Source organism: Punica granatum, unplaced genomic scaffold (genome assembly GCF_007655135.1).
Source record: "Punica granatum isolate Tunisia-2019 unplaced genomic scaffold, ASM765513v2 Contig00027, whole genome shotgun sequence".
Taxonomy (NCBI): Eukaryota; Viridiplantae; Streptophyta; class Magnoliopsida; order Myrtales; family Lythraceae; genus Punica; species Punica granatum.
The window spans coordinates 86597-112560 of record NW_022204045.1 but is presented as its reverse complement, the minus strand read 5'-3'; the positions used below and the strand labels follow the sequence as shown (position 1 = coordinate 112560).

The 25964-nt window shown below is 34.6% G+C and overlaps 1 protein-coding gene and 1 long non-coding RNA gene across 2 annotated transcripts; one reads left to right on the top strand and one right to left on the bottom strand.

Annotated features, from left to right (window-relative positions):
• Window positions 1-5230: 5230 nt before the first annotated feature.
• On the bottom strand, window positions 5231-7522 carry LOC116189847. Its single transcript, XR_004152491.1, has 2 exons — window positions 7175-7522; window positions 5231-6288 (listed from the first exon to the last, which is right to left on the bottom strand). It is a non-coding gene; the product is annotated as an uncharacterized LOC116189847 (long non-coding RNA).
• Window positions 7523-19313: 11791 nt separating this feature from the next.
• Window positions 19314-22443, top strand: LOC116189843 (glycolipid transfer protein 3-like). The gene is made up of 6 exons (XM_031519581.1): window positions 19314-19798; window positions 19980-20035; window positions 21089-21219; window positions 21414-21549; window positions 21971-22114; window positions 22244-22443. Exons 1-6 carry the CDS (start codon window positions 19558-19560, stop codon window positions 22277-22279), a joined length of 744 nt encoding a protein of 247 aa, XP_031375441.1. The 5' UTR covers window positions 19314-19557; the 3' UTR covers window positions 22280-22443.
• Window positions 22444-25964: the final 3521 nt, after the last annotated feature.

Sequence of the window (25964 nt, the reverse complement as noted above, 5' to 3'; positions counted from 1 at the left end):
TAATTTTCAAACACTTAATTTATCAAACATCACTTTATCAATTTTGGTTGGAATTCAAACTTAAGATGTATCAATATTCATGTCATTTTACGTGGACAAATAAGAAAGACTGGAGATACAAATTTTGAGTACAAACCATGCATGCCAGCAGCACTACACAGAACTAGTATGATACCCCGGTGCAACGCATTGGCACCATCATCTTAATTTTCATTATTATTAAGAATATTTAATTTTATGAGTTGATTAATAACAATTTTTGAAATTAAATAAACTCATAGTAGTTCCGATTTCAAGAATTTAATGGTACAAATCATTAAGACAATTAGAATAAGATAATTCAGTTTATTTAGAAGAATCAATAAAAATTTCAAAGAAGGAAAAATTCAAGAAGAGATGACTTAAATTCTTAAAATTCTTTTTTCAAAAAATGATCAGCAATTTTAAAAATCAAATAAAATAGTTTAAATTCATACATTACCTAAGTATGAAATAAATAAATGCGACAAAATTAACTACAGTTTATTATTTTGTACGGTAAAATTTAGAGAAAAAGTGAAACTATATATTAAATATTATTTACTTCATAGTTAAACATATATATTGTTATATTGTTTTATAATATTATTATTTACTTCATAATTAAGTAATTTATATATTATTGCATTATTTTTTATATAAAAAATTTAGAAGAAAAATTATAATTTTATATACTAAAAATAAAATATTTTTTAATAAGACGAAATAGTCATGTGAACACACTTATTGCTTTCGTATTTTTATTCATCGAAAGTCCAATATAATATATTATAATTAAAATAAATTTATTAAATATAATAAAAATTTACTTATTATGTTATTTTATAATAATATTATTTCTTCATCACTAAGTAATGAATACATTATTTTATATAAACAATTTAGAAGAGAATTTTCTGTACTAAAAATAAATATTTAATTTGCATAATAAAACGAAATAGCAATGTGAAAGCTCTTATTTTTTATTCATCAAAAGTCGATTAAATAAGTAGAATAAAATATTAAAATATAATAAAATTTTTATTAAAATATAGTGAAAATAAACGAAAATGAATCATTGTCGCAATAATACGGAATTCAAATCGCACTCTCTTCGGCATCGTACGGAATAACACAACTTTCATATAGATACTAGGGAGATGGCCCATGCTATGCACGATCATCAATACCCGCTAATTATAGATCATAAAATATAAATTTGAATGATATTTTTTTAGTTATTATCAAGTAATGGCATGTCATCAAAATTTATATAGAAATTCATATAATTGATATATATTAATTGAAATAGTGATTACATCTTATATTTAAGAAAAAGAAAAAAATATTTACTTTACTCATTTGATGTTGACATAGTGTAATAGTTCTTTGAGCTGCATGACTTTCTTTTTGTATACGATCGTAGTTTGTTCCAAATTCTTAGAGATTTTTTCCATAAATCTCCTTGTAGAAGGAACATCGTTGTTCATGGCCCGTAAGAAAAAAAATGTGTTGTCATGAACAAATAGTAATGAGAATGGACAAGAAAAAAATTCTCTCAATAACAAAACATGAAAGAGTAAAGTATATGTGGTTGTGAGGTTTCTATATAGAGGGGTAAAATAGTTAAAATTATACATGTTAAGAAATATTAGGTGTCCACGTATCAAAATACAATTGGTTGCATGATAGTAGTTTCATGCATATTAACAGGTATATTTTGTTAAGGAACAATACATATCCAACTCGTAGAAGAAGTACCAATTCATAGAAGACAGTCTATTTTGTAAATAAATTATTTTGAATATTATATATTCTATTCCACTTTGTAATTTAAAATATACACATTACTTAACTATAAATTAAGTACATGCGACAAAATTAATTCAAATTAATTATTTTATACATAACATTTTGAGAAAAATAAATGTATATATTAATATTGTTTACTTCACAATCAATTAAACACATATATTATTATATATTTTATTATTTACTTTCTCGTTAAGTAATGCATATATTTTTTATATAAAAATTTAGGGGGAAATTATTACGTATATATTATAAAATGAAAAATTATAATTTGCATAATAAATCGAAATAGCAATGTGAGGCCATTTATTTCTTCCTTATTTTATTCAATGAAAGACAAATAAAATATCTTATAAGTAATATAAATTTATTAAAATATACTAAAAATAAACGAAAATGTAATTGTAGTCTAATGTGAATGCATTTATTTGTTTCATTTGTTTATTCATCGAAAATTGAATAGAATATATATTATAATTAAAATAAATTTATTTAAAATATATTAATAAATGAACGAAAACGAATCACAGTCGCGCAAATGCGAAATTTGAATCGTACTCTCATCGATATCGCATGAAATGGCTCAATTAAAGAAGTTGATAATCATTCTCTTTGAATAATGTCAGAGTTAATATGTGCTTCGTAAGTAGCAAAAAAAAACACATTTGTGAAAATTAATTTGAAATTTATACATTATTTAACTTTCAACTAAGTAAATGTGATAAATTCAAATAAAGTTTATTATTTTATCAAGTAAAATATGTAGAAAAAAATGAAAGTATAGGTAGAATAGAATCCGTAGTACCCATACTACCCAAAATCCTAAAACCCTAAAACACTATGTCATAATAGATCTGAACACTTGCACCGAAGGGGTAGAATGGGATACGTAGCATGTGAGAAAATCACTGGCTTGATCGAGTATACTACCAATCAATTTTACGACAAAATTCATTAAGATTAATTTGTTGTAAAACTCATAGAAAAATAAACATACATATTAATATAAGATTTACTTCATTATTAAGTAAACGTGTATATTAATATGTTATTTTATATTTTTATTATTTACTTCATCGTTAAGCAACGTACTTATTATTGTATTGCTTTATACTATTATTATTTACTCTATCGTTAAGAAACGTATTTGCGTAATAAAACGAAATAACAATATGATCGCACTTATTGTTTTCATTCGTTTATTTATTGAAAGTCGAATATAATATATTATAAGTAAAATTAATTTATTAAAAATATAATAAAAATAAACGAAAACGAATCACACGTTTATTTATCGAAAGTCGAATATAATATATTATAAGTAAAATTAATTTATTAAAAATATAATAAAAATAAACGAAAACGAATCACAGTCGCGAGAATACGAAATTCATATCAATTGAAATAGCTCAGCTTTCATATGTATATATAGATATATAGATAGAGATATACAGATATATAAATATAGATATAGATACGCTATTTGGTTTAATTTCGTATTTCACAATGACGCCACATTGATAAGCTCCAGGAGCTATTGGCTCCATGTTGCTTGACTCGCTAACAACCTTTGCTTGGAAGGTCCATTGAAAAGAAAAAGAGCGATACCAAAATGTATTACTAAAATATGAACATGACCAAGTTATAAAATTTCCGCTACAAGAAAGGTACATGTGATTAGTAAAATAAAATAGAAATTCTAATAGTGAATAAAGGAAAATAGATGGTCCCACCACAAGAATTGAATTTGGAACCTCTTAATTACCAAGTGAGGGCTTGCGCAATTACGCTACACCTTATTTATTCAAATTATTGAAAATTCTACTAGACTTATAAATAATCTGAGCTTATATCCAACTCAAAAATTTTAGATTATTAGCTAAGTGGTGGTATCAAACTCTCTAATAAAATCATTGATTTCTTCTTCTTATTATTCTTTTAAGTGAGATCCCTATTATCCTGATCACAAATTACAATAATTCCATTTATTTGCAAGATGGAAATATGACTTTTACAATTATTTTGGAGTAACCAACATGGGTTGATTTTAGCCCGACATGCAACCTCTTGAATTAAAGAGTTGTTTTCACACCTCTTCCCTTTAAATAAGGTCTCAGGATCAAGTTTTGTGAATGGAGAAATCTACTATCGGAAGAGTATTACCCTCTAGTAAACTGAGGATACCCAGACCTAGATTAATGTGATCCATTGAGCTTTTGGATACCAAATGGTGCAAACCGCGAAAACAAAGGAGTATGTAGAATGGAAGAAAAATGAAAAGGGAGTAACTAGGCTTGCATTTGGTTTTCAATTTGAATAAGTGATTCAACTCAATTTGATTTTATGAAATTATTGCAAATATTGACAAATATGTTAATGTGAGAATATATATATATGTATGTATATATAGTTGTGAAAGTATATGAGAAATTTATTATTAAAAAATTAATTATAAAAAAGTAAATAGAAATTTTATTATTAAAAAATTAATTTAGAAAAATAATTAGGAAAAAATATGAGTGAGAAATTGTTATTAAATGGTAGAAAAAGACGAAACAATAATGATTGTATTGTTGAATGTGGGGAATAATAGAATTGAGTTAAGTTGAGTAAAATTATTATTTGAAAAAAAATTACGGGAAAAACTTAAAGGATGCAAAAGGGAAAAAAACTTATTAGAAAATTTTTGAAATAAAAAATTTGGAAAAAGCTAAAAAAGGAAAAGTTTAATTTATGAGGAGTTATTAGATATCACATATTACACTCTTAAATTGCTCACTATCGTTACAGGTAACTTCTACAATGGAACATATCAAATTACGCTCATTGGTAAAATTCTATTTTTTTTTTATCTTTTAATATTAAAGACAATGTTTTAGCTTATAGATGTTTCAATAGAGTCACAAATTCATCGGGTCACTATAAAGTACAATAATGTGTTCCCTCATTCATCTAAATAAATTACCTTCATGTTAGCGTATTAAGACTCATCCTCGTCAATCAAAATCTTGGATCCATTCCTGTTTCTCACTAGATTCTCTAGTCCAAATGATTGTTCGATCATGCAATCAATGTAAATGAGAATCAACGGATATCCCTAAAAACTACTCTTTGTAGTCTTCTGACAGATTAGATATTGAATCTGACGGGAACAATGATGAGGCCCGGAATCAATTCCTTTTTTACTATACGAATTAATCAAAAGCGCGACACCATTATGAAAGCCGCAAATGATGATTACATTTCACCAATTAGAAAATGACCTTTCCCCGCCTTTTTCAGCTACTTGCAGTTTCGGCAGTTTATTTATGGAGAATGGGGAAAAAAAAGTTTCTCTTTTTTCTTTTTTAATTAAAATTTGTAAATGAGATCCATGCGCATAAAACGAAAATTGATAAGATAAAAGAAAAATCACTTTTAGTTCTTCAAGTTCAATTTACATTTTTATCCTCAACATTACATTGTTTGCTCATAATATAGTCTAGGATCCATTTTTCCATCAAAAAGGCTGACATCGCATTTTCCTTAAAAGGAGTTAATTTTCAGAAAATCACAAAGAACAAAATTTAAGAAAAAGGGAAATTAGAGAATGGAACGGCATACTGCACAAAAGAGAGAGAGAATGGAAGAGGGAGAAGGGAAGGAGTGGTGGTCCTGGTGGGTTAGGTGTGGCCCCCACCCCTTTCGAAATTGAGATAAGGGTTTTTTTCAGCTTTTTTCAATCATTTTATTTTAAAGAAAATGGCACGTTAGCTTTGTTGATGAAGATTCGACATGACTTAATGAAAAAGCAGTGCAATATTGAGGAAAAGATTTAATTAAAAAAATTAGGACAAAATTGAAAAAACAAGGAAAAAAAAGAGACTTGAGAAATAAAATTCATTGTTTTTCAAGTTCGTAAATGAAGAAAATTAATATTTGGAGAATTTTATCTTTTACTAGGTCGACTCGGTTCGAAGTGATTTAGTTGGGACTTATTGAGCTTCCAGATATCAGAGTACATAAAAAAAGTTATTGCTTTAAGATGTTCTTAATATTCTAATATATTGAAAATTTAAAATCTTAATATATCTAATTAAAAAGATTTTGATATATAGTTGAAATTATGCTGAAGATTATCATATATAGTTGATCTGATAGGTTGGGTATGATATGCTGGCCCAAGAAAATTAAATAAATGCTTGAGGGTCAACCCAAGAAAAAAAAATTCAGGAGAGTTTGCTTGGGAAGATTTGTGAAGAACGGCAGTTCTTACATCCAGTCACGGAGATTTCCACGAGAATCTAAATGCTATTTTAATTTTCAAAATAGTCTCCAAACTTTTCACTTTCTCAATCACACCCTTGACAAAGAAAGAACTCTCTCCTGGGCTCTAATACGAAAATGAAAATGCAGAATTAAGATTACCTTATGATGAGACTTAGACCTATCTCACATAAACCAACGTGTCGATCATTACTGCAAATAATTCACAAAATCGTATTTCATTTTCAAACTCTTCTCTATCAATTCAGTCTTGAGCATTACCTTGAGTAAATTGTTCCAATTCATGTGCAAGAACGCTTTTCATTGCCAAGACCTTATTTTTTAATTCAATTACGCTTTTTAAGTCACTAAAATGAAACTCATTTATTGAATCTATCACTTTTTCAACAACAGAACTCATCAGAGAGAGATATACTCAAGATTCAGAAATTACTCAATGAAGTGAGGGTTTCGTAGAGACCGTGTTCTTTTTTTCCTTTCTTGCCTTACTTTGCTGACCTTCTCGAACTCATTTGAGTAGAAGGATACAAATTCGAGATTGGATTTGCCTTTGAGGAAGAATTCCTCAAATTCACTCTGTCTTAGAGTCAACTCCTTTAAATTCAAAGAGATGATCTATCTTTTCAGATAGCTTAAGTACCTTCGCATTTAAAGAAATTAATTGATCCGATATAGAATTAAGTAACCTATAACCTTATAACAGGATCCTTGCCTTCTCCGTGGTCTAAATATAGACAATCAAGATTAGGACAACATTCTGACATAACTTGTCGGAATTCTCACTTCGGGATTTTCAAATTATCGTGCCCAAGAACTAGGTCTTTCAAGTTTCTTGTATTGACTTTGATCGAGAGATCGCTGAAGGCAATATTGTCCCCAAGGAGCGATGCTCCTTATGTCTAGACCTTATCTATATACTCCCGTCATTTGGTCTCGGCTTCAGACTATTTAGCATAGATGAGATCACTCTGTGCTAGAAGATCACATAGATCTTCCCTGAGACTTTCACTAAGAAAATTTCCCTTCAACCAATTTTGGCTAGAAGACATAAACGATGAAATTGTTTATTAACATATACCTTGGTTTGAAGCTTCAGGGTCCACTAAGCTTTCGCTTCTGCTGCAAGCCCATCACCGGCGTCAGAGACTTTTCTGTGCTACCATTGCTTCCCTCACTCAAGATGGCATATAGGAGAAGAGAGAATTTTAGAAGCACATTGATGTTATTACCACACTCTTACTCGTGCTCTGTCGGACTAGGAAGAGAGAACATCCATTCATACATGGCCGATGCCCATAGCACTGTTAGCCAACTCATCTTCAATTATAACGACACGACACATCGAACAACACACTGATTACAAAGTGACAAAGGAATAGTACACACATATACAATACTCGAATGCAATAGAACATTTGATGCTCATCTACTTGTTAAACACCACACACTTAGCATTATTGCCCAACATTACTTTAGTACTGCTATCTCCACTATTAGCGAATATATTCCCTTCGTGTTGCACGTTTGTGGTGACGTCATGGTTGATGTTTAGTCAAGCCATCAAGGCTTGGGCCTTAGGGTCTTTCGGCCCCGGATCCTATTGAAGTGCTTATCTCGGACCACTGCAATCTATTTCCAAAGCTTGAAGGTCTTGGGCTTGATCTTTAATTCAAGGCTTCTATCGTAGAATTGTAGAAGCAGATCTTCCACCTTGTCCTAGTAGGTTTTGGCCAGGCCCTCTTCCATGTAAGTGACAAATTTGATTGGGATTGAGGCCATGACGGGTCCATCATAGAAGACGAAGTACTTTCGTTGTTTGGATATCATATATTCTAAGACAACCTCTAGATACTCTAGTCGCATCGCCTTCTGCTTGAGCTTGTGGACTTGATAGGTATTCCAACAAGTCTCTTTCGTGACTTCTGAATATGGATGGAGCTATCGTGGGAATAAGTTTACAGCCTCCATAGGATTAACATCCCAATACCGATAGGAGTTATAGATTTGTTCTTCGACTTCTTCTTTATTGGTGTTGCTGATCATAGCCCTCACATACCTTGGGAAGTACCCCAAGCAATATAGCGTACTCTGAATTGGAGTAGGTAGCTGGTTACAGAGCTCGTAGTCCGATCTATCGATCTCTACTATGTCCGCCAAGCCTTTTTCTACGAAGAGGATGCCTTATTTCATCGAGAGATTACCAAACCTTGACCTCTGCCATTCCCTTACTTTTTCCCATGCAATGACTAGTTCTCAGAAGAAGGTTTCAAGAATTTGTGAATCCACGGGCTCGACTTCTTTTTCATGGTCCAGCCATTGAATTTCCAAGGGAATAAGACATTTAATGTCTTTCAGGATGCATTGCTTTGGAGAGTACTTATCGAGCAACCCTTTATCATCTATCACGTAGATATGAAGGCTCTGTTCCAGCAGTCTGAGCCTACAAAAAAACTTCATCCTTGAAATATTCAATTTGTTTGTAATTTTTTTTAATTATCCCTCCTCTTAATTCAAAAATACATTAAGGTTGATTCTTTAGAAATTCCAAATTTCTTAAGATCAGTATTAGAGTCAAAATAATATCCTTGATAATCTCTTGGAAGTTTGTCTTCTTCATGGCCTTTGCCTTCAACCCTTTTGGGTTCCTCATAGCTTTTGCCATAAACCATTACTGATTTCTCAGGACTTTTGCCCTCAGATCCACATCCTGTAAGAATTGTGGGTTCATTCATGTAGAAACTAGGAGGAGCGAAATATTGACATTGTAGTCAAACTTTCCATATGGCTCTCCCAACAAATTCTAATTTTCCTTAGTCTTAGGGATCATAGCATGAGCCATCAGCTCATTGAGGAGATTGAACTCCTCCTCAGAAGTTTCTTCCTCAATCTCTTCTTTCGAGGGATTAACGTGATGACTAGTTGTCTGGTCATCATTGTTCTTGATGACACTGGCTCAGGTCTCTAGTTCGTGTCCATCTTTATGAGGACACTAAGGATTTTCTCCTTTTGAAGGTTTAGGAGTTGGAATTTCATTGGCTATGTCCTTCCTAGCCTTTTTGGCTTCCTTGTTTCGAATAGCCTTCTAGTTTTTTCCTTCTTGGTTCCTCCTCTTTTTGCAATATGTTGCGTAATGTCATAGCTTGAGTCATTTTCAGCACATTACTCTAGAGGCCCCATATGGGGACCAGGACTCCTAGAGAATTCGATTCTTCTCTTCTTATCAGGACATTCTTAGTGGGAGTGTCCCACTTTCTTGCATTCCTAGTGTCGCACGGGGTGGTTTTTAGGCCTCCGTCGCCGACTCAGATTTTGTGTTATTTCGCGTGGCCTGGGATACAATCGGGATTTGAGTCGCCACTATACTGTTTATTTAACCGGTGAGCCACCTAAGTAGCTTATGGGGTCAAGATACTAACTGCCAAAAGATTTAAGTTTAACTCGGTCTTCTAACTAGAGAAATGAATACGGGGGCTTTGTTACCAGGTTAGGGCCCGCAAGTCAATAACTCGCCTTTTCAGTACCATCTTGGATTTCTAATAGTTCTAACACTTTTTATTTATTTATTAAAGTCGAGTTGATTAATTCTATGGTCATGGTCCTTATTCGGATATACAAAGGAAATAAAGAATAAATTACAGACTCCGCCTGATGCACGTGCTTATATACAATTATACAATTATACAATCCGACTCTAAAAATGGGTCATACATTCATACCAACATACATCACGGGCCATACATGCAGGCTAATCATCCATGAAGTGGGCCGAGTCGGCCTAAAAGTGGGCCCAAGGCTCGAAAAGTGGAAAATGGGCCTATGGCCCTTAGCCTAGAAAATTTAAGTTTATTTCCTGTCTCTATAGGTTTTATTAACCGATTTTTTCGATTTTTATTAACATGACCATATTTACGTGAATTAGCCAATTAATCCCAAAAAATCTACAAAAAATTATCCTAATTACCTCAAGATCAATTTAACCTTCGATTTTGCTCCTAAGACTCCATAGCGGCTTAATTACCCTTAATCCCCATGATTACTTGTCAATATAAATGATTAACTTTTTTTTTTCAATTTACACTAAAAGACTGAATTATTAATCCAATTAAGTCAAGTGATTGACTTTAATCCGGTTTAAAGGATCCCGGGTCTTAATGACTGAACCTCAAGGCCACGAAGACCTTCCTAGGTCCTCAGACTCCTAATTAAATTATTAATTAACCCAAACCCATGAATTAGGCCAAGTATACGTAATAATTACAAATTAACATATGATTTTCACGGTTTAGCTGATTTTGACTCGATTAAACACATACAAATTTGGCCACCATTCACAAAGATGGTTATCTACTTTAATCAAGCCTAAGGACACCCAATTAGACTTGATTAGATTCTGATTCCTAAGGCCGAAACACTAATTAAGTCCATTTCACCTAGATTAGTTTAATTACTCCTAATTAGACTCTAGTTAAGCGAAATCGGACCCAACCGGACACTAACCACTCGGCCCTCACCATCATTCATACAATCAAGAGCTCCATACATCGATTGAACCAAAAATTAAATGAATTGACCACAATTAGGCCTTATTACACAAAAAAAATGAATAATAAACACAATTAGCACCTAATCAAGCCTAATTGACTCCTAAATCAATCAATTAGATCTCGGATCAATTCAGCAAAAAATTTCCAGCATGCTTAAGAGGTCAATTTTGTGCTACTAAAGGCTAATTGGACTTAATTAAACTTAATTCCCCACCATAGGAAGTTAATTACTCCTAAGTAGGCCTAATCAAGCAACAAATCATCGAAATGACTAATCTAAGCATAAGTTACAGAAACTTACGGAACGTTTTCATGCTAATTTTACCTAATTAAGCTAATTCGAGTCTAATTATTGATAGCCATGTTCGGGGTTAATCCGATTACACACGATTTAAGCCTAATTAGACTCAATTGACCCCAAATTAAACTAAATCACCACACAACCGGAATGCTATCATGAGTAATTAAGCATGATTTAACCCGATTAGAACCTAATTAGCACACACACAAGCTAATTACAACTAATTACACCTAATTATATACAAATTAACTCAATTAACACCAAATCGAGTCCAATTAAAATGTAATTACTCTTTTCCTGAAGACAATCAAAATTAATTAGTCGAGTTTGATCCTAGTTAAGCATGATACTATCTAATTAATCCTAATTAGGCTCTAAATCACACAAACTATCAACCTATTAGTCTAATCTACACATAAACCGGCTTAGGGCCTCAATTTCCCTTAGTTCTTAGGAGTTTTCAAATCTCCGAGCTCAGATTTAATGAAATCGGGGCGTAAACTCTCGACAGACTAGAGTTTATGGATTTCAGGTCAGTAATTTGGCAGACTCTCGACATATGAGAATGACCAAAGGTTGTTAATTCTGGAAATGACCTCTCTATTTATAGGGAAAGGGGAGTCGATGTTCATTTTGTAAAATCCAACAGTTCATGGACAAAATGCCATTCTATTTTGAAAATTTGAGAGCTCCAAACAGGTCCAGCTGTCCAAACCTATCCGTTTGGAAGTTGACCCGCGGTTGTAGTTACTAGCCACATCGTGCGGTTACTAATCTTGCTTCCATGGAAGGACGCGGGAGAAAACCGCTCCCATGTCCTTAAATTCCACCTTGGCGGGAGCTCACTTGAACCAGTTAAACTGAACTGGTCAAATAGGGCAAAAATAACATATCTGCATTTAAACTTGTAAAATAAAATGACATTTTCACCCTTTTCAGGATTTTAAAGCACATTTAAGCGGAGAAAAATTATCGAAAAATATCATCGGCTTTAGAAAACATTTTTTAACTAGAAACCACCCCCACATGAATATTTTCACTACGTGAGAATATCGATTTCTCCATCTCGAACCTTTATTCTGTTGAATAAAATACATGAACCAAAGGATTTTAATCGGAAAAAATTTATCATGCTTTTTTACATTAAAAATATGAGCAATTGGGTTTAAAACATGGTCTCCGGAGAGTGAGCGTCATATTTCGAAATCCATTTTACATGCATTTTCTCGGAGAGAGAAATATTGCCAATTAACTTGTACAATTTTGAAAATGGGCACGGATAATCTAAATTAAGTACTTAGCACTTGAGGACTTATCTGTTCATTCTTGATAGTTCGTCTTCTTACGGGCGATCCTCGGGTGCTTCGTCGGTTCTCTGATTTGATGTGCTCCCCGAATGATGATCCTAGCCTTGGCCAAAACGAGATACTTACACCCAGCACGCACTTTTCCTCGGTTTGGTCCGGGGATCCATTTGCAAGACAAGATAACTCACGCGAGAGAGAATCAACTATTATATTTTTCTCGGAAAGAATATATTCAATGTCAAACTTGTAATAGCTAAACCATTCATACAATCTTAAAAGCCTAGTTTGTCTAGCTTCTTTTAGATTAAGGTTCATAAATATCTTAAAATATAACAAGTCAGTTATTACCTCGAACTTTTTTGGGGTATGAGAGATTAAGAAAGCTTTTATACCATTTTTCAACGTAAGAACATCATTTTTATGAATGGGATGGTTTAACTCATACCCCTTAAAAGCTCCAAACCAATACTTACAAATAGGTTCGAATTTTCTTCATTTTATTTTTAAAACAGCATGCCAAAACTCGTCTGAAGCATCGATATCCAGGACTAATACATCAGTGTCTGAGGGTAAGAATGAAGGCGCAAGTTCTTCACATTCTCATCATCATCTTCCCAAAACCAACTTACTTTACTAGACAATCTAGTTAGATGTTTGGAAAGATGTTTTACGAACTTCCTAGCATAGTTAGCAATTCCACAAAATGTTTAGATCTGCTTCCTATCCTAAAGTAAGTCAGGAAAGTTTACAATACTTTCAGCGATATGAGTTTGTAGACAGATCTTTTTTTCTCTACTTCCATACCAAGAAAGTTTACCCTTTCCTTGAACCATTCTATCTTTCTTTCACATAGAATCATGCCCTCATTTTTTAAGACATCAGTAACTTGTTCTGAGTGACTCATGTGCTCTTCTTCACTGTGGCTGAAGACTAGCACATCATCTATGTAGACTGTGCAAAACTTCTTGAGATGGTTGAAAGCGTCATTCGTCTTGCGCTTGAAAATACCAAGGGCATTCTTTAATCCGAACGACATACAGTCCATTCATACATTCCTTGCGGTGCGTTGAACGCCGTTAATGGGATAGACTCTTCTTTCATCTTAACTTGCCAATATCCACTTTTCGAATCTAATTTAGAAAAAAATGGAAGGTTGTTTGAAACTTATCTCGTCAATGAGATCTCTAGTGGCAGGAATGTTACCACCACCGTCGTTGGTTGCTTTGTTAAGCTAAGCTAGTCTATAACCATCCGAGTTTTTCCTTGACTTGCTATGCGTGGGTTATCACGATAAAGGCTGGACTGGATTGACGACTGAAACCGTCTCTCATCAAGCCTTTTGAGAGCAATTCAGGATATTTGTTGATCTAATGATGGTATCGGGATATTTTAACTCGAGTTTGGCCTAGATGTTGTTCAGACTCTATAAATCCAGTGGGTCCTCAGTAAAGTTAGCAGCCAACTTTATTAGAAACTTATTCCACCTAGTTCATTTTAAGTTGACACTGCTTATGATAGAAATGGGTCTTTTTATCACTTCTAGCTTGGTCAGATCTTCATACCATAAGTAATCATTTTGAGATTTTTCAAGCAAAATTTCATCTCCAAATAAGTGGTCTTCCCATACTTCACCATGCTAAGCTCGCACTCTAAAAGCACGTTCACATGGGGAACCGCCATAAAATTAAGAAACCTTTACCGGATAAAATCCAAATTTGAGTCTTAATCGGGGGTTTTCTACAGTTTGTATACTGGCACTTGCAATTTTGACATAGGTGTTGCGCTGCTCAAAAGGAAGAGTTTCTCTTTGTTCTTTGAGAAACACATTGCTAAGAATTAGATCAGCATCTATTTAGGGAATGCTAGACCATATCTTCCTGGATCGTATTCAATCTGGGAACAACAACCCTTGTTCAAGTAGGGGAGCTTTTTGGCGGCTTCTTACACTTTTAATTCTATGCATGCCTTGTGCATAGAATATTTGACCGCTTGGATTCTTCCCCCACGTCCATCTATTATCTTATCCTCACCGAGGAGTAGTAATAAAACTGAATTTCATAGGCAAAGTTGTCAAACCAACACATATCACGTATCTCTAACTACAATAATAGTGAATATTAAATCTAATTCAGGGTTCACGAATTATCACATGCACAAAATAACTAAAAAGGACTTAAATGCAACAGACTCAGAACTTTCAGGGATTAATCTGAAAATTTTCGGGAATTGTTATACAAAGCTAAAATCTCAGCCCCGGAACCTAAGAATTTCCCTTGTGAAGAAATATTCTCTAATTTTTTTTGGTGAAAATAAATATTTATTTTTCGGTTATAACGGAAGTCTATTGGTCTAATACAATGAATTAGAAATCTTAATAGTTAAAAGAGACAGTGATAGTCCCACTGAGCATCAAACATCAAATCTCTTGATTACTATATGAGAGCATAGGTCAATATATTACATTCTCTTTGATAAAAAAAATATTTATTTGGTAAAAAGGAAAATTGTTAAAGAAATTACAGGTGATCTCAATACATACATATAAAGAGAAACGAGCACTGGAATTAATATGGCCCCACCCTTGACTTGAGAGCCATCGCCTTTTATATCTCTAAACTACCAAATTCTATCTATTTGATGTCACTATGAAATGGTCTCTTCCCCTTTATCCCACAATATAGACCTGAAAGAGAGAAACTAAGAAATTTTTCTGAAGTGGATGAGAAAATTTATTACATGATTAATCCTTAAAAATAATAAGAGGCGGAATAATCAAGATGAGATTATTTCATTACACAAATTAATTAATCCGTGGCCATCATACATATGCTAATATGTCTGTCTAATTGATTTATTCGTATATGTTAGAATTAGAAAATATCAATGTGGACGAAATGGGATTACCTAGGAGTTTCTCCAAATAATAAGATTCTGCTTCAAACTTACGAATGTAACCAAATGAATTAAAATAACGTATGCCTTCTCATCCATTACGTAATAATTAAACATTACTCTATGTAGATTAAAGTTGAATATAATATACCGATTAAAGATTGACCCCAAAACCCTCCAATAGGAAAATAAAAAATTAATTATAAATAAAAGTGCGTAAGGGATATATAAGAGTAATCTGGGTGCCAGAGGGTGTTGTTCTATGGGTTTTGAATACCTAGAAAGTACCTTCCCCAAGTAATCCTAACTGCTGATTAACCAAAAGCATAATCACCAACAGGGAATTGCTATTCCAAATTAATTAGTGCAAACCAAACTTTTGAATTGGAATTCTAAGGAATATAGATTATTATTATGTTCTCCTAATAAATAATATAAAATTTATTATTTCAAGAATTTTATTCAAAATGATAAAAGCTGTAATTTACACAATATCTAACGATTATTTTAGGAGGAATATTAGATTTTTCAAAAGGATTTTAGCATTTTTGATATATCTAGCAGGGCTAATGTTTGTAAAATATGTACATATGACTATAATTCTCATTAGTGCATGCATATGCACTAACAATTGATCTTACACAAGTTTGTCTTTGAAAACGTAGTAATAGTGGATCTTGCAAAGTGAGAATTTTAGAGCACCCAATTGTACATCTGACTTTTTATTCTCAATCACATGTTTGCAAAGTGAGAATTTTAGAGTACCCTACTTTCTTTGAAAAAGTCGTAATGATAATGACTGTTAAGTCTCAATTACAAGTTTGTCTTGGAAAACGTATAGTACCCAATTTTAACAATTGAGCTTATATAGTAATAGTGGATATTGCTTGCATTTTAGACTTGTTACATTTTATCTTCTAGTGATCTTCTCCGATAAGTTTTCTGGTTCCAAAGCAATGATAAAATGATATCTTTTGTTCGGCCAAGAACGGGTCACACTTTTTCAGGTTAAACAGTGCATCGACTAGGTTATGATTTCAAATTTTGCTTTAGCGCTTTGGATGGTCCTCGCTTTTTGCCATCGCAAAACCTTATGACATATACACACAGATATATATACATTTATGATGTTCCTTTAATCCGGATAATGACACCAAGGTCCCACATAACTGTGAGCTCGTGGCAAAGTAAGGCACCTTTTCTTACCTTTTGCATTTTTAGCTCAAAAGAATATAAGAATTCGTTGGAATCCTAAACCATGTATGGAGATCGATATGAGTGAGGGCAATGTGAAAGATTAGATTGAACGAGAACGAGAGTGTACAACATAGGCATGGTTGGTTTGTTCGTCACAGGTCAAAACTATAGGAGTAGAGAGATGATTATACCATGAACAAGTTATTTATAGACGATATTATATAAATAATAACTAACTTATTAAAAAATAAACTTTCTTAGAGCAACCAATGTCATATGTGTCCAGTCTAGCCCAAAGTAGTGATCAACCTAGGTGTTACAAAATAAAGATCCCAGTCATTTATGTTATTTAACCATGTTGAGGTAGAGAAACAAATCATATATTGCATAATGTCGAATAATCCAGCTTTATGATGTTCCTTTGGTCAGGATAATAACACCTATCAAACTTGTTTAACCTAAGTTATGGTTAAGCAAGAGTACGACAAAATGCATGGCCAAATTAACAGCCACTTAGTTTATATCCAGGACAAAAAAAAGTTTATAAACTTTAATGAACCTTAATTGTAAAATATCACTAATCACTAATATATATTAATATTCAAAGGGATCACAGGTGTCAGGTATTACTTTAAAAGGGTTCCTATCCTGTACCCTACGAGGTAAGCTAGCCAACCATTCATTACCATTTCTGGTCAAGATATTATCTAATGAACAGTCCAAAAATTTTCAATATATACCCCTTTCTTCAATCTTGAAAACAAAATAAATAAATTCCCTTACTAAATATATTAGCTACCACTATGGAGATATATGGAGAAAAAATCGACACCATAAAAATCATACAATCGCTAACCCTTATGTAATTCATGAATAGTATCCGAAATATAAACAGGTTATACAATATGAGATTTCGTTGGCCAAATATATTTTCTTAGTACTAAATCAATATTCCTCGAGATGATCTAAAGACGACGCAACAACATGCGATAAAATCCTCATCAATTTTGCTTGCGCAAAATCCAAATAATGATATAAGACTCTAATTTGGCATAACGGTTATGATAGGGATGTCCAAATACATATTTTTCTAATAAAATTGTCGCCTGAAATTTCATTCATATTTATAATTTTTCAATAATGTGTGTGACTTTCTTTTATTTTTATTTTTTTTCCAATTACGGGATAGGCCCATAGATCTGATACAATAAAATATAGATCATAATCCTAATAGATAATAAATAGACATTAGTAGTCCAAATATAAGAATCGAACTCGTAATCTCTTGGTTAACAGATGAAAGCAGACGCCATCACGCTATGCTTTTTTTTTTTTTTTTCTGTGCGCGACTTTCTTAGAAGAGCGAATTTCAGCAAATGTAGCCATGTTAATGAATAAGATTCAGTAATTTAATTAACCATGTTGAGTGATAAATCATTTATAAGTATTGGCTTTCCAGCTTTTTTTAGCATCGGACAGAACCAGGAATCAATTTGGTTCCAATAAAAATAGTTTTCCGTACTGGAAAGAAAACTGTCGCACATGCATCAAACATATTTAACCATAGGATTGGTTAAGCAATTAGAGTACGACCAAATTCATGCACCAAACAGCTAGTTATTGGTACATAAATTTGAACCCCGTAAGGGAAAAGTACGTTTATCTTTAGTACTACAAGTTGTGCTTAATTTTTTATTATGTCTTTATATATATATATATATACAACCACTTTTAATTCTCGATCATTTGCAATTTTATTTATTTCCATGATATATACTTTGTTTTTCAATTCTTGTCCTCAATCTTTCGCGTATTTGCTATTTTGGTCCAAATCCCGCATTTTTCATTTATAGTTGCTGACATGAAAATTTTTAAGAAAAATGATCTTTTAAAATTTTAAAATCAAAATACAATAAATATAATTGTTTAAGAAAAAATAAACGGGAGAGAGGGGGCCGGGGTAAGAACCAGAAATGTTATTTTTCTTCCTTTTCATTTTCTCTTGGTGAGATTTTTTTTTTTTCAAGTTACCATAGAGAAATATGAAGTTCCATTAGTGAAGATCGCTTAAACTCTTGATTATAGGTCAAGGGAGATTGCCAATGCATGTGATCTTTTCTATGTTTTTCTCGGTTTTCGATCTAGAGAAACGCAATGTTGCTTGCCATCCAACAGTTTCTGTTGTTCTAGTATTTATTTATTTACTCATTGAAAGAAAGACCAGAGTAGAGATCGTCGGGTTTTATACTAACATGATTTACCGTTGAGGGAGGCGACCAAACCGGAAGGGATGACCCCTGCATAGATGAAGCGAAATGGCGGTAAACACAAGGTCAAACGCTCCATCAATGTCAAAACGGGGCCCCCATACCAACAAAAATGAATTACTGAACAGTGACACTAAGAGAACATAAGAGAACCATTGGCATTGGGACGTGACCAAATTAGTTAGCTTCAAATGTTTCGAAACTTTTTTTATCTTAAATAAGGTTTTGACCTTGAATTTTGTTAATAGAGAAATTTGTGACTGAAAGAGTTATATCTTAGTAGGCTAATTTGGCTCAAACTTGAATTAGTAGGAGTCTGTGGGGCTTTCGAATACTAAAAAGTGCAAATGGTAAAATAAGAATGGTCGGGATGTCCACTCAAAGGCAAAATAAACTTTTAGTGGGCCAACTTTTACCTATAGTTAGATTATATTTCTTTTAGATAAGTAGTTACACTACATTTGAATAACCCTCACCTCCATAATCTTTCATAATGCGCAATTCAAACAATTCGTTAAGGTTTAAATATTCATCGAAAAATATTTCATGACAAGACCAAACCAACACTTGAAGGGAGATTAGTGACTGTGGATATTTCGTACTCTACCTTGAAAAAACAAAGAAAAAGGATAATAGTAAATAGAGGCAAAGAAAAAGGATAATAGTAAATAGAGATATATGCTCTATATTAACGCCTTCTCCTCCATGAGAGAGAGAGAGAGAGAGCGAGTTATAAGCAACAGATTGCATTTGCAAAGTCTCATCTCACCATCACCATTATCATATCATATCTCTATATATCTCTCTATTTCTCTCTGTTATCTCCTGCTTTAATCATTAATTTGATTGGACAGAGGAAGAGAAGAGAAGGGAAGAGAGAGAAGAGAGGCAGATCACTTTACTCACACTATATATATATATATCCAACTGAGGGGGCGTGTGTTGTACTGATCATGAAAAGGAGAAGAGAGATGGAGAAAGCAAGAACTGAGATAAGATCCGCCATTGAAGAGCTCTCCCTGATGGTCAAACTGAACCCTGCCATGGTCAAGCCCAATGATTGCTCTGTCATCCAAGACCATCATGATGATCAACAACATGATCGAGAACAACATCAACATCATGGCCAATCCCATCAAGCTATCCCCACAAGGCCTTTCCTTTCTCTTTGCACCTTGGTTGTTCAAGTTCTTGGTAACTAACTCAATACTTCTTCTTTGTGTTCATGTTCTATTAGAATGAATATATTCTCTATGATCGGTTATTACCTTACTTGGTAATAACCGCGTCCACTCACCCATGTTGAGGATGCAAGGTCAGGATGATTCATGTCGTCTTAGAATTTTCCTACCTTACTTGGTGTGGTTTCATGCAGATAAGATAGGCCCGACAATGGCTGTTCTCAGACAAGACATTCATCAGAACATTCAGGTGATCACCATTTTTATTTTATTAAGAGCCGTGCTGCTCACTCTGATTCGGCGCAGCCGAATCACTCGATGTGGGTATTTTTGTAATTACATCAAGAAAGGGCATGTTCGATCGCGTAAGAGCGGATTGGAGGTTTTTCTCGTGAAACTTTTCGCTTATTTTATTAATAAACCAAAAAAGAAAGGTGATACAGACATTTTTTTTTTGTTTCATTACTAGGTTCGAAATTTAAAGGGGATTAAGAAAATGTGTCTTTATATAATTGAATGAACAAAGGCACCGGAAAATGTGAAGTTAGTCGTTCCAAAAAGAGTTCCTACGGAAGTGTTCTCTCATCTTTTGTCTGTTTCTCTTGTTTTATTCTAACCACATGAACATTCTCCCACAATTTTGTTTTTCTGGATAGCACCATGCGTGTCCTGAGTTCATTGGTGAAGATCAATCTTATTTGGATATCACAGTTTAATCCTGAGGACAAGATACGTTTTTCAAACCTTATATTGTAAATGACTTCTGTCAACTGAGCTCAATTTACGATTAACCCTCCTCCCCACGTTTTTATTTTTTTTTCTCCACAATCAAGATAGAGGAGACGTGCAACTCCAAGCTATCCTTAACGACGGAAACACCCTCGATTATTCCCCATATACTTAAATTGATTATTATAATATAGATATAAAAACTCGCAATTTATCAAATATTAAAAAATTCCTGGTTGTGCCAATTGCAAAGCATGGTTCACAAAGCTTAAGACAAGCCCATAATTTTTTAAGATCTAATGTTTTTGGCCATATATGCTTGTCCCAGCCTCAATCAGTGTAGAGGGTGTTTTCGTCCGACCAGAGATTCATCTGTCCTCTTTCACGCCTACTAGAATTAGATCCTTTTTCTGCTAATACAATATCTTATCCTGTTTCTCGTCTTTTCTTCTTCATACGTGTGATTGCCACATTGGGTAGTTGATTCACTAATAATTGGTTATTGTCTAATTCTAAATTATTTTAAATTAAAATATATACTTTAATTGTTTTATGATTTTTTTATTATGCATAGAGATTGGAGACGGTCTTTGAATCTGAACCATCAAGATACTCGAGCATAGACGAGATATTAAAAATGGAGGCTCATGAAGGCATTGCAAGGAAGACTACGAGCTGTAGCAGAGCGTTTGTCTGGCTGACCAGGTCAAAAAAAATATCTCTAATATTTATAATTATGTGGTTATGGACGTGTCATTTGTCGAGTTCATCGTCAAAACCAACCAATCATATGTTAGTCATAAGATACTATATCATTTTGAAATACGAGGTCATAATCAAGCACTGCTCTTTCTTATTATTTTCTTTTTACTTATGGAATGAATCTGTTTTCGGCGCAGATCGATGGAATTTACTGTGGCTTTGTTACAGAGACTGGCAATGGATCCAGGGCTGAGCATGGAGCAGGCAGTGGAAGACGCGTATGCCGTCACCTTGAAGCCATGGCATGGCTGGATTTCTTCGGCCGCCTTCAGAGTAAATAATTAATATTAATTGCAAATAATTATTTCTCTTTTATTTATCATTATGAATAGTTGAATACACAAATCTGTGAAATTAAAAGAGATCTAATTGCTGCAACTCACCTTGGAGCCAATCGACAAAAGCCATCCGTGAAATCTTTCAAATCGGTTAGGAAATTGTTCGAAATTTCTTTTATTGGTTCTAGACTAGGGGTTGTACGATTCCAAAACACGGTATCCCATGTTCCGGTTTATTTATTCTAGTTTTGGTGTACATCTATCTAGCCTGCTTCATGATATACAATGTTCCATGCACCTTTAACCACAGATGGAAGGCAGAGCGAATCGAACTAATATTTGCTCTATCTTGATCCCTTGTTTATTAATACCATTTTATATTGCAGTTAGCTAATAGCATAATACGATGTTTGCAGGTGGCTACGAAATTGGTGCCGGATAACAAAACCTTCATAGACCTCCTCGCGGCGAAAGACCAAAGCCGGGAGAGTCTTGTGGAGGAAATGCAGACATTCATTTCATTACTTGCACCTTTCCTGGAAGAGATCCACTCTGCTTTGGTAACTAGAGCTCCATCAGCACAATTCATTACCTACTAATTAATAAAAAGTTCCCTTCATCTATGGGTACTTGCATCAATTTATCATGCTCGTCTAATCGATTATTTGATTGGCTCTTGGCTTGTGCAGAAACTATACAGCTTGGAGAGGATAAAATCGACTTAAGAAAGTCACATAAATATCCAAAATGTAATAGAGCTCAGTTTAATATAGCTTTTGGTTTCTCTGTTTCATCCGTCGCTTCTTCTTCTTCTTCTTCTTTGTAAATACTGAACTATAACATAGCCTCTTTATTCAAAATTTAATATGCGGTTTTCCATGTTTTCAAATGGATTCGAACTGCCAACATACTACATGTAAATAACATCCAAGATTGCGTCTCATCAACAGAGAAATATGTGCATGCTCCTCTGCGTATGCTATAACATATTTGGATCAGGTGAGGTTGAAATTTTAGTTTCATCGGTTGCTAGGATTCACAGGATGTTGGGGTTAGGGATGTACTCAACCAAACAATAACGCAGCAATTAATCTTCCTCCCCTACTGGTGTAATCGAGATAGGAACTAATCAAATCAACCAACAAGCAGTAAAGTAAAACAACACCAAGAATTTTACGTGGAAAACCCCAATATGGGGAAAAACCACGGGACCAACTCCGAATCAACGATCCACTATGAAGGTTATACAATGTCTTTCATCAAGGGTAAACCCTTGGATCACCAAACTCAAGAGAAACACTCTCTTGGATCACCCAAATACTAAATTCGTCACCCACACCGGGTGGTTCACAAAATCAGCTGAAACAGCACCTACAGAGCTCGAATAGAAATTCTGACCGTTCAGAAGTTAGCCCCACGTGTTGTGAAGCTGCTGTCAAAATTTCGTCCCAATCGGAGTTCGTTTGATGTCCCGATCGAGGTTTGATCTCCAGCTGCGCGCTGCCCCTGTTGAGCAGAATTCTCCTCTGCTCTTCCTCTGTTCTGCTGTGCTGTTCTGCTGCCCCTTTGCTGCTGCTGTTCTGCCGCTGCGGCTGCTGCTTCTGCTACCTTCTACTATCTTCTGCTGCCGCTTTGCTATATATATATATATGTGCCAGTTTGCTGAAACAAAAACCCTAATAAAATGGGTTCTTGGGCTTATTAAGGCCCGATAAAAGCCTAATACAATTTGAGCCCAACTTCCTCCAAATTGGAGGGAAGCCCAACACAGGAGTCGTCTACGGACTGCAGTTCGTCTACCAATTGAAATATCACTTGCGGTTCAATACTGTGACCAAAAGCTAGTCTTAAAATGCCAGTGAATAGAGACCATGAAAGCATTGTTGTTGAGAGCCACATGTTATCAAAATTATAATGATTTCCAACGCTTCAAAAGTGAGACCTCTAGGTGCGAAAGCAAATGATTCGGTCCCTGATAGAGCTATCTTTGAAAATCTAATAACTTACCGAGAAGTTTCTTCTTCTTTCGATTAATATTCCCAGAAAAATCTCGGTTCCAGTTCTGTTCCTTCGAACGGAAGTTCCCCAGCCTGCGAACAAGGTCAGCATGATTAGACCAGATAGCTCAATTGAAATCCGGGAACGGTTCATATATGTCTGCCAAGAATAGCTAAACAATGAACCGGTTTTTTAGGCAGTTATTGAGTCCTAAAGTTATTGAGTTATGAAGCCTGAAGTACTGTGAATCCGGGTTGAGATCGGCGATCCAACTAGGGTTTATTCGGCCTATTGGTGATGTAATTAGGGTTTATTCCCTTTATAAACAGTAGTTTATATCTCTTGTAACCCTAACTCAAAAATAGTGATATACCTGGCTTGGCGGCGCCCCCAGACGTAGTCAGAATTACTGACGAACTGGGTAATCAATTCCGTGTGTCCCTTTTGCTTTTTCGTTCATATTGTTTTCTACTATTGTACCTCAGTCGCAATAGAAGTCTCGTTTAAGTCAGCAAGATAGGGTGATGATCACTCAGACTACATCCTCGGAAGCAGCCTGACCACAACCTCAAGAAAGGGTGTACTGTTCTCCAATGTGAATTGCAGACTGAGATTGCCGTATCTAAGGAAAGACTCACGTCCCCGAAAAAGATAGAGACTCAATTGGATTGAATGGAGCTCCACTGTGTCTTTCATCTTTAGAGGTAACGTGATATCCCCTGTAACGAGCCACCGTCCGGACTTCGGAACAAAGTAAAGGGCAATGGACCGTAAAATATTCCGAAGTTCTTAGTTAATTCTAGTTCAATTTATACCTAATCATGCTCACTATCGGTGCACGATCCTTTAACCTTAAGCTTGGAGCAAAATAAGGACCCGCTTATCATACCGAATACCATAAGAAATGAATTCTAGATAACAGCAGATCAATCATCCGGGTATGTTCATTGGGTCCTTCTCCAGCTGCTCAATATCACCGCGACACGCAATCAGCGACTGTCTCATGCTAGAATTTCCATGTTCATAAGGGAATGAAAAAAAGATGATTTCGAATTCTAGACTAGTACCTTGGGACCTCAGGAGCCTTTTATCTGATATTATTTCTTTCTTTGTATGCTTCTCAGAGTGGCGTTGTACATGGATTCCTCAATCCCGAAACCTACTCGCACACGACCTTAGTCATGTTGGTTTCATCTCGAACTTTGATGCCTTTTGCTTGTTTGACGGATACCTGTGTACTTTTTCTTTTTCTTTTTTTTGCTCGAAAGTTAATGAATGTTTCATTGATGATAAAAAACGGATATAATGAGAAAATGTCCAAGAGGGTATATTACATAGCTCGAAAAAAATAGCAGGTCCACCTAAATCTCTACAAAGGGAGATACAAGTGACTAAAGCACATCAAGTAATAATATGTACAATTGTAGAGATCATTCCAGATTCCATAATTTGTTCTCAACCTCTTTCGACTAAACTCTATATGGACCCTAGTGAGGAAGCAGAGCATCAAGCAGTCTATATAAAGACTGCTTCACAGGGAAGCAGAGTCAAGAGGAGTCTTGGTCCGGTATCTTGCGCAGGAACCCTCTACCGATCACACCTCTAGAACAAATCAAACAACCAAAATCCTAAACAACCAAATTCCTAAACATTCAAATCCGCGATAGCCTAACTAATCAAAATCAGTTAAACTATCAAATCAAAGCACCAAGCTTCCTTGATTGGTACAAACCAGCAAATGTTATCCGGGAGCCAAAACCTGTACAAACCAACAAAAAAAATGAGCGTAGCCACAAAAGGTCGGTTGTGCAGACAGTTGATAAGATTGATTGTGCTAGTAGTATGATCATTTGAGTAGAGGGCGGGAATTCCATCGCATGGGCGATGGCTATAGTCTGCAGAATAGAAGCCGCCATCTATAATGGGAGAGTCGGACAGATAGGGAGGCAAGGGAGGATGTCATCTCTATGCCATTAGAGCCATCGGTCATGAATGTGCGATGAGTTGGGTTGAATAATGGGTTCGGGTCGGCTGGATTGGTTTGGGTTGGGCATTCGGGTTAGGCAGGGCGCGTGGGCTATCTTCCTTCTCCTTTACATGTTCCTCGGAGATGGTGAGGGCGTGACCTTGGCGGGGAGCGGGAAACTACTCCATCGGGCGACACCTCAACTCATCGCCAGAAATGAGGAGGAGGGGGGCCGCTGCGACCTCCGAGGCGCCATCCACACAATCTCTGAATCAAATTTGAGGACGGAGGACAGAGATGTCGAGACAACCAACAACCCCAAGGACCATAGTACAGAGATGTTCGAACTAACGAGGCTAAGCTGCCCAACAAACCGATATTAGGTTTTGTTTGGGAATGAAGCAATATTTTTTACTCTTCTTCATTTATCTTCAAATCAAAAACAC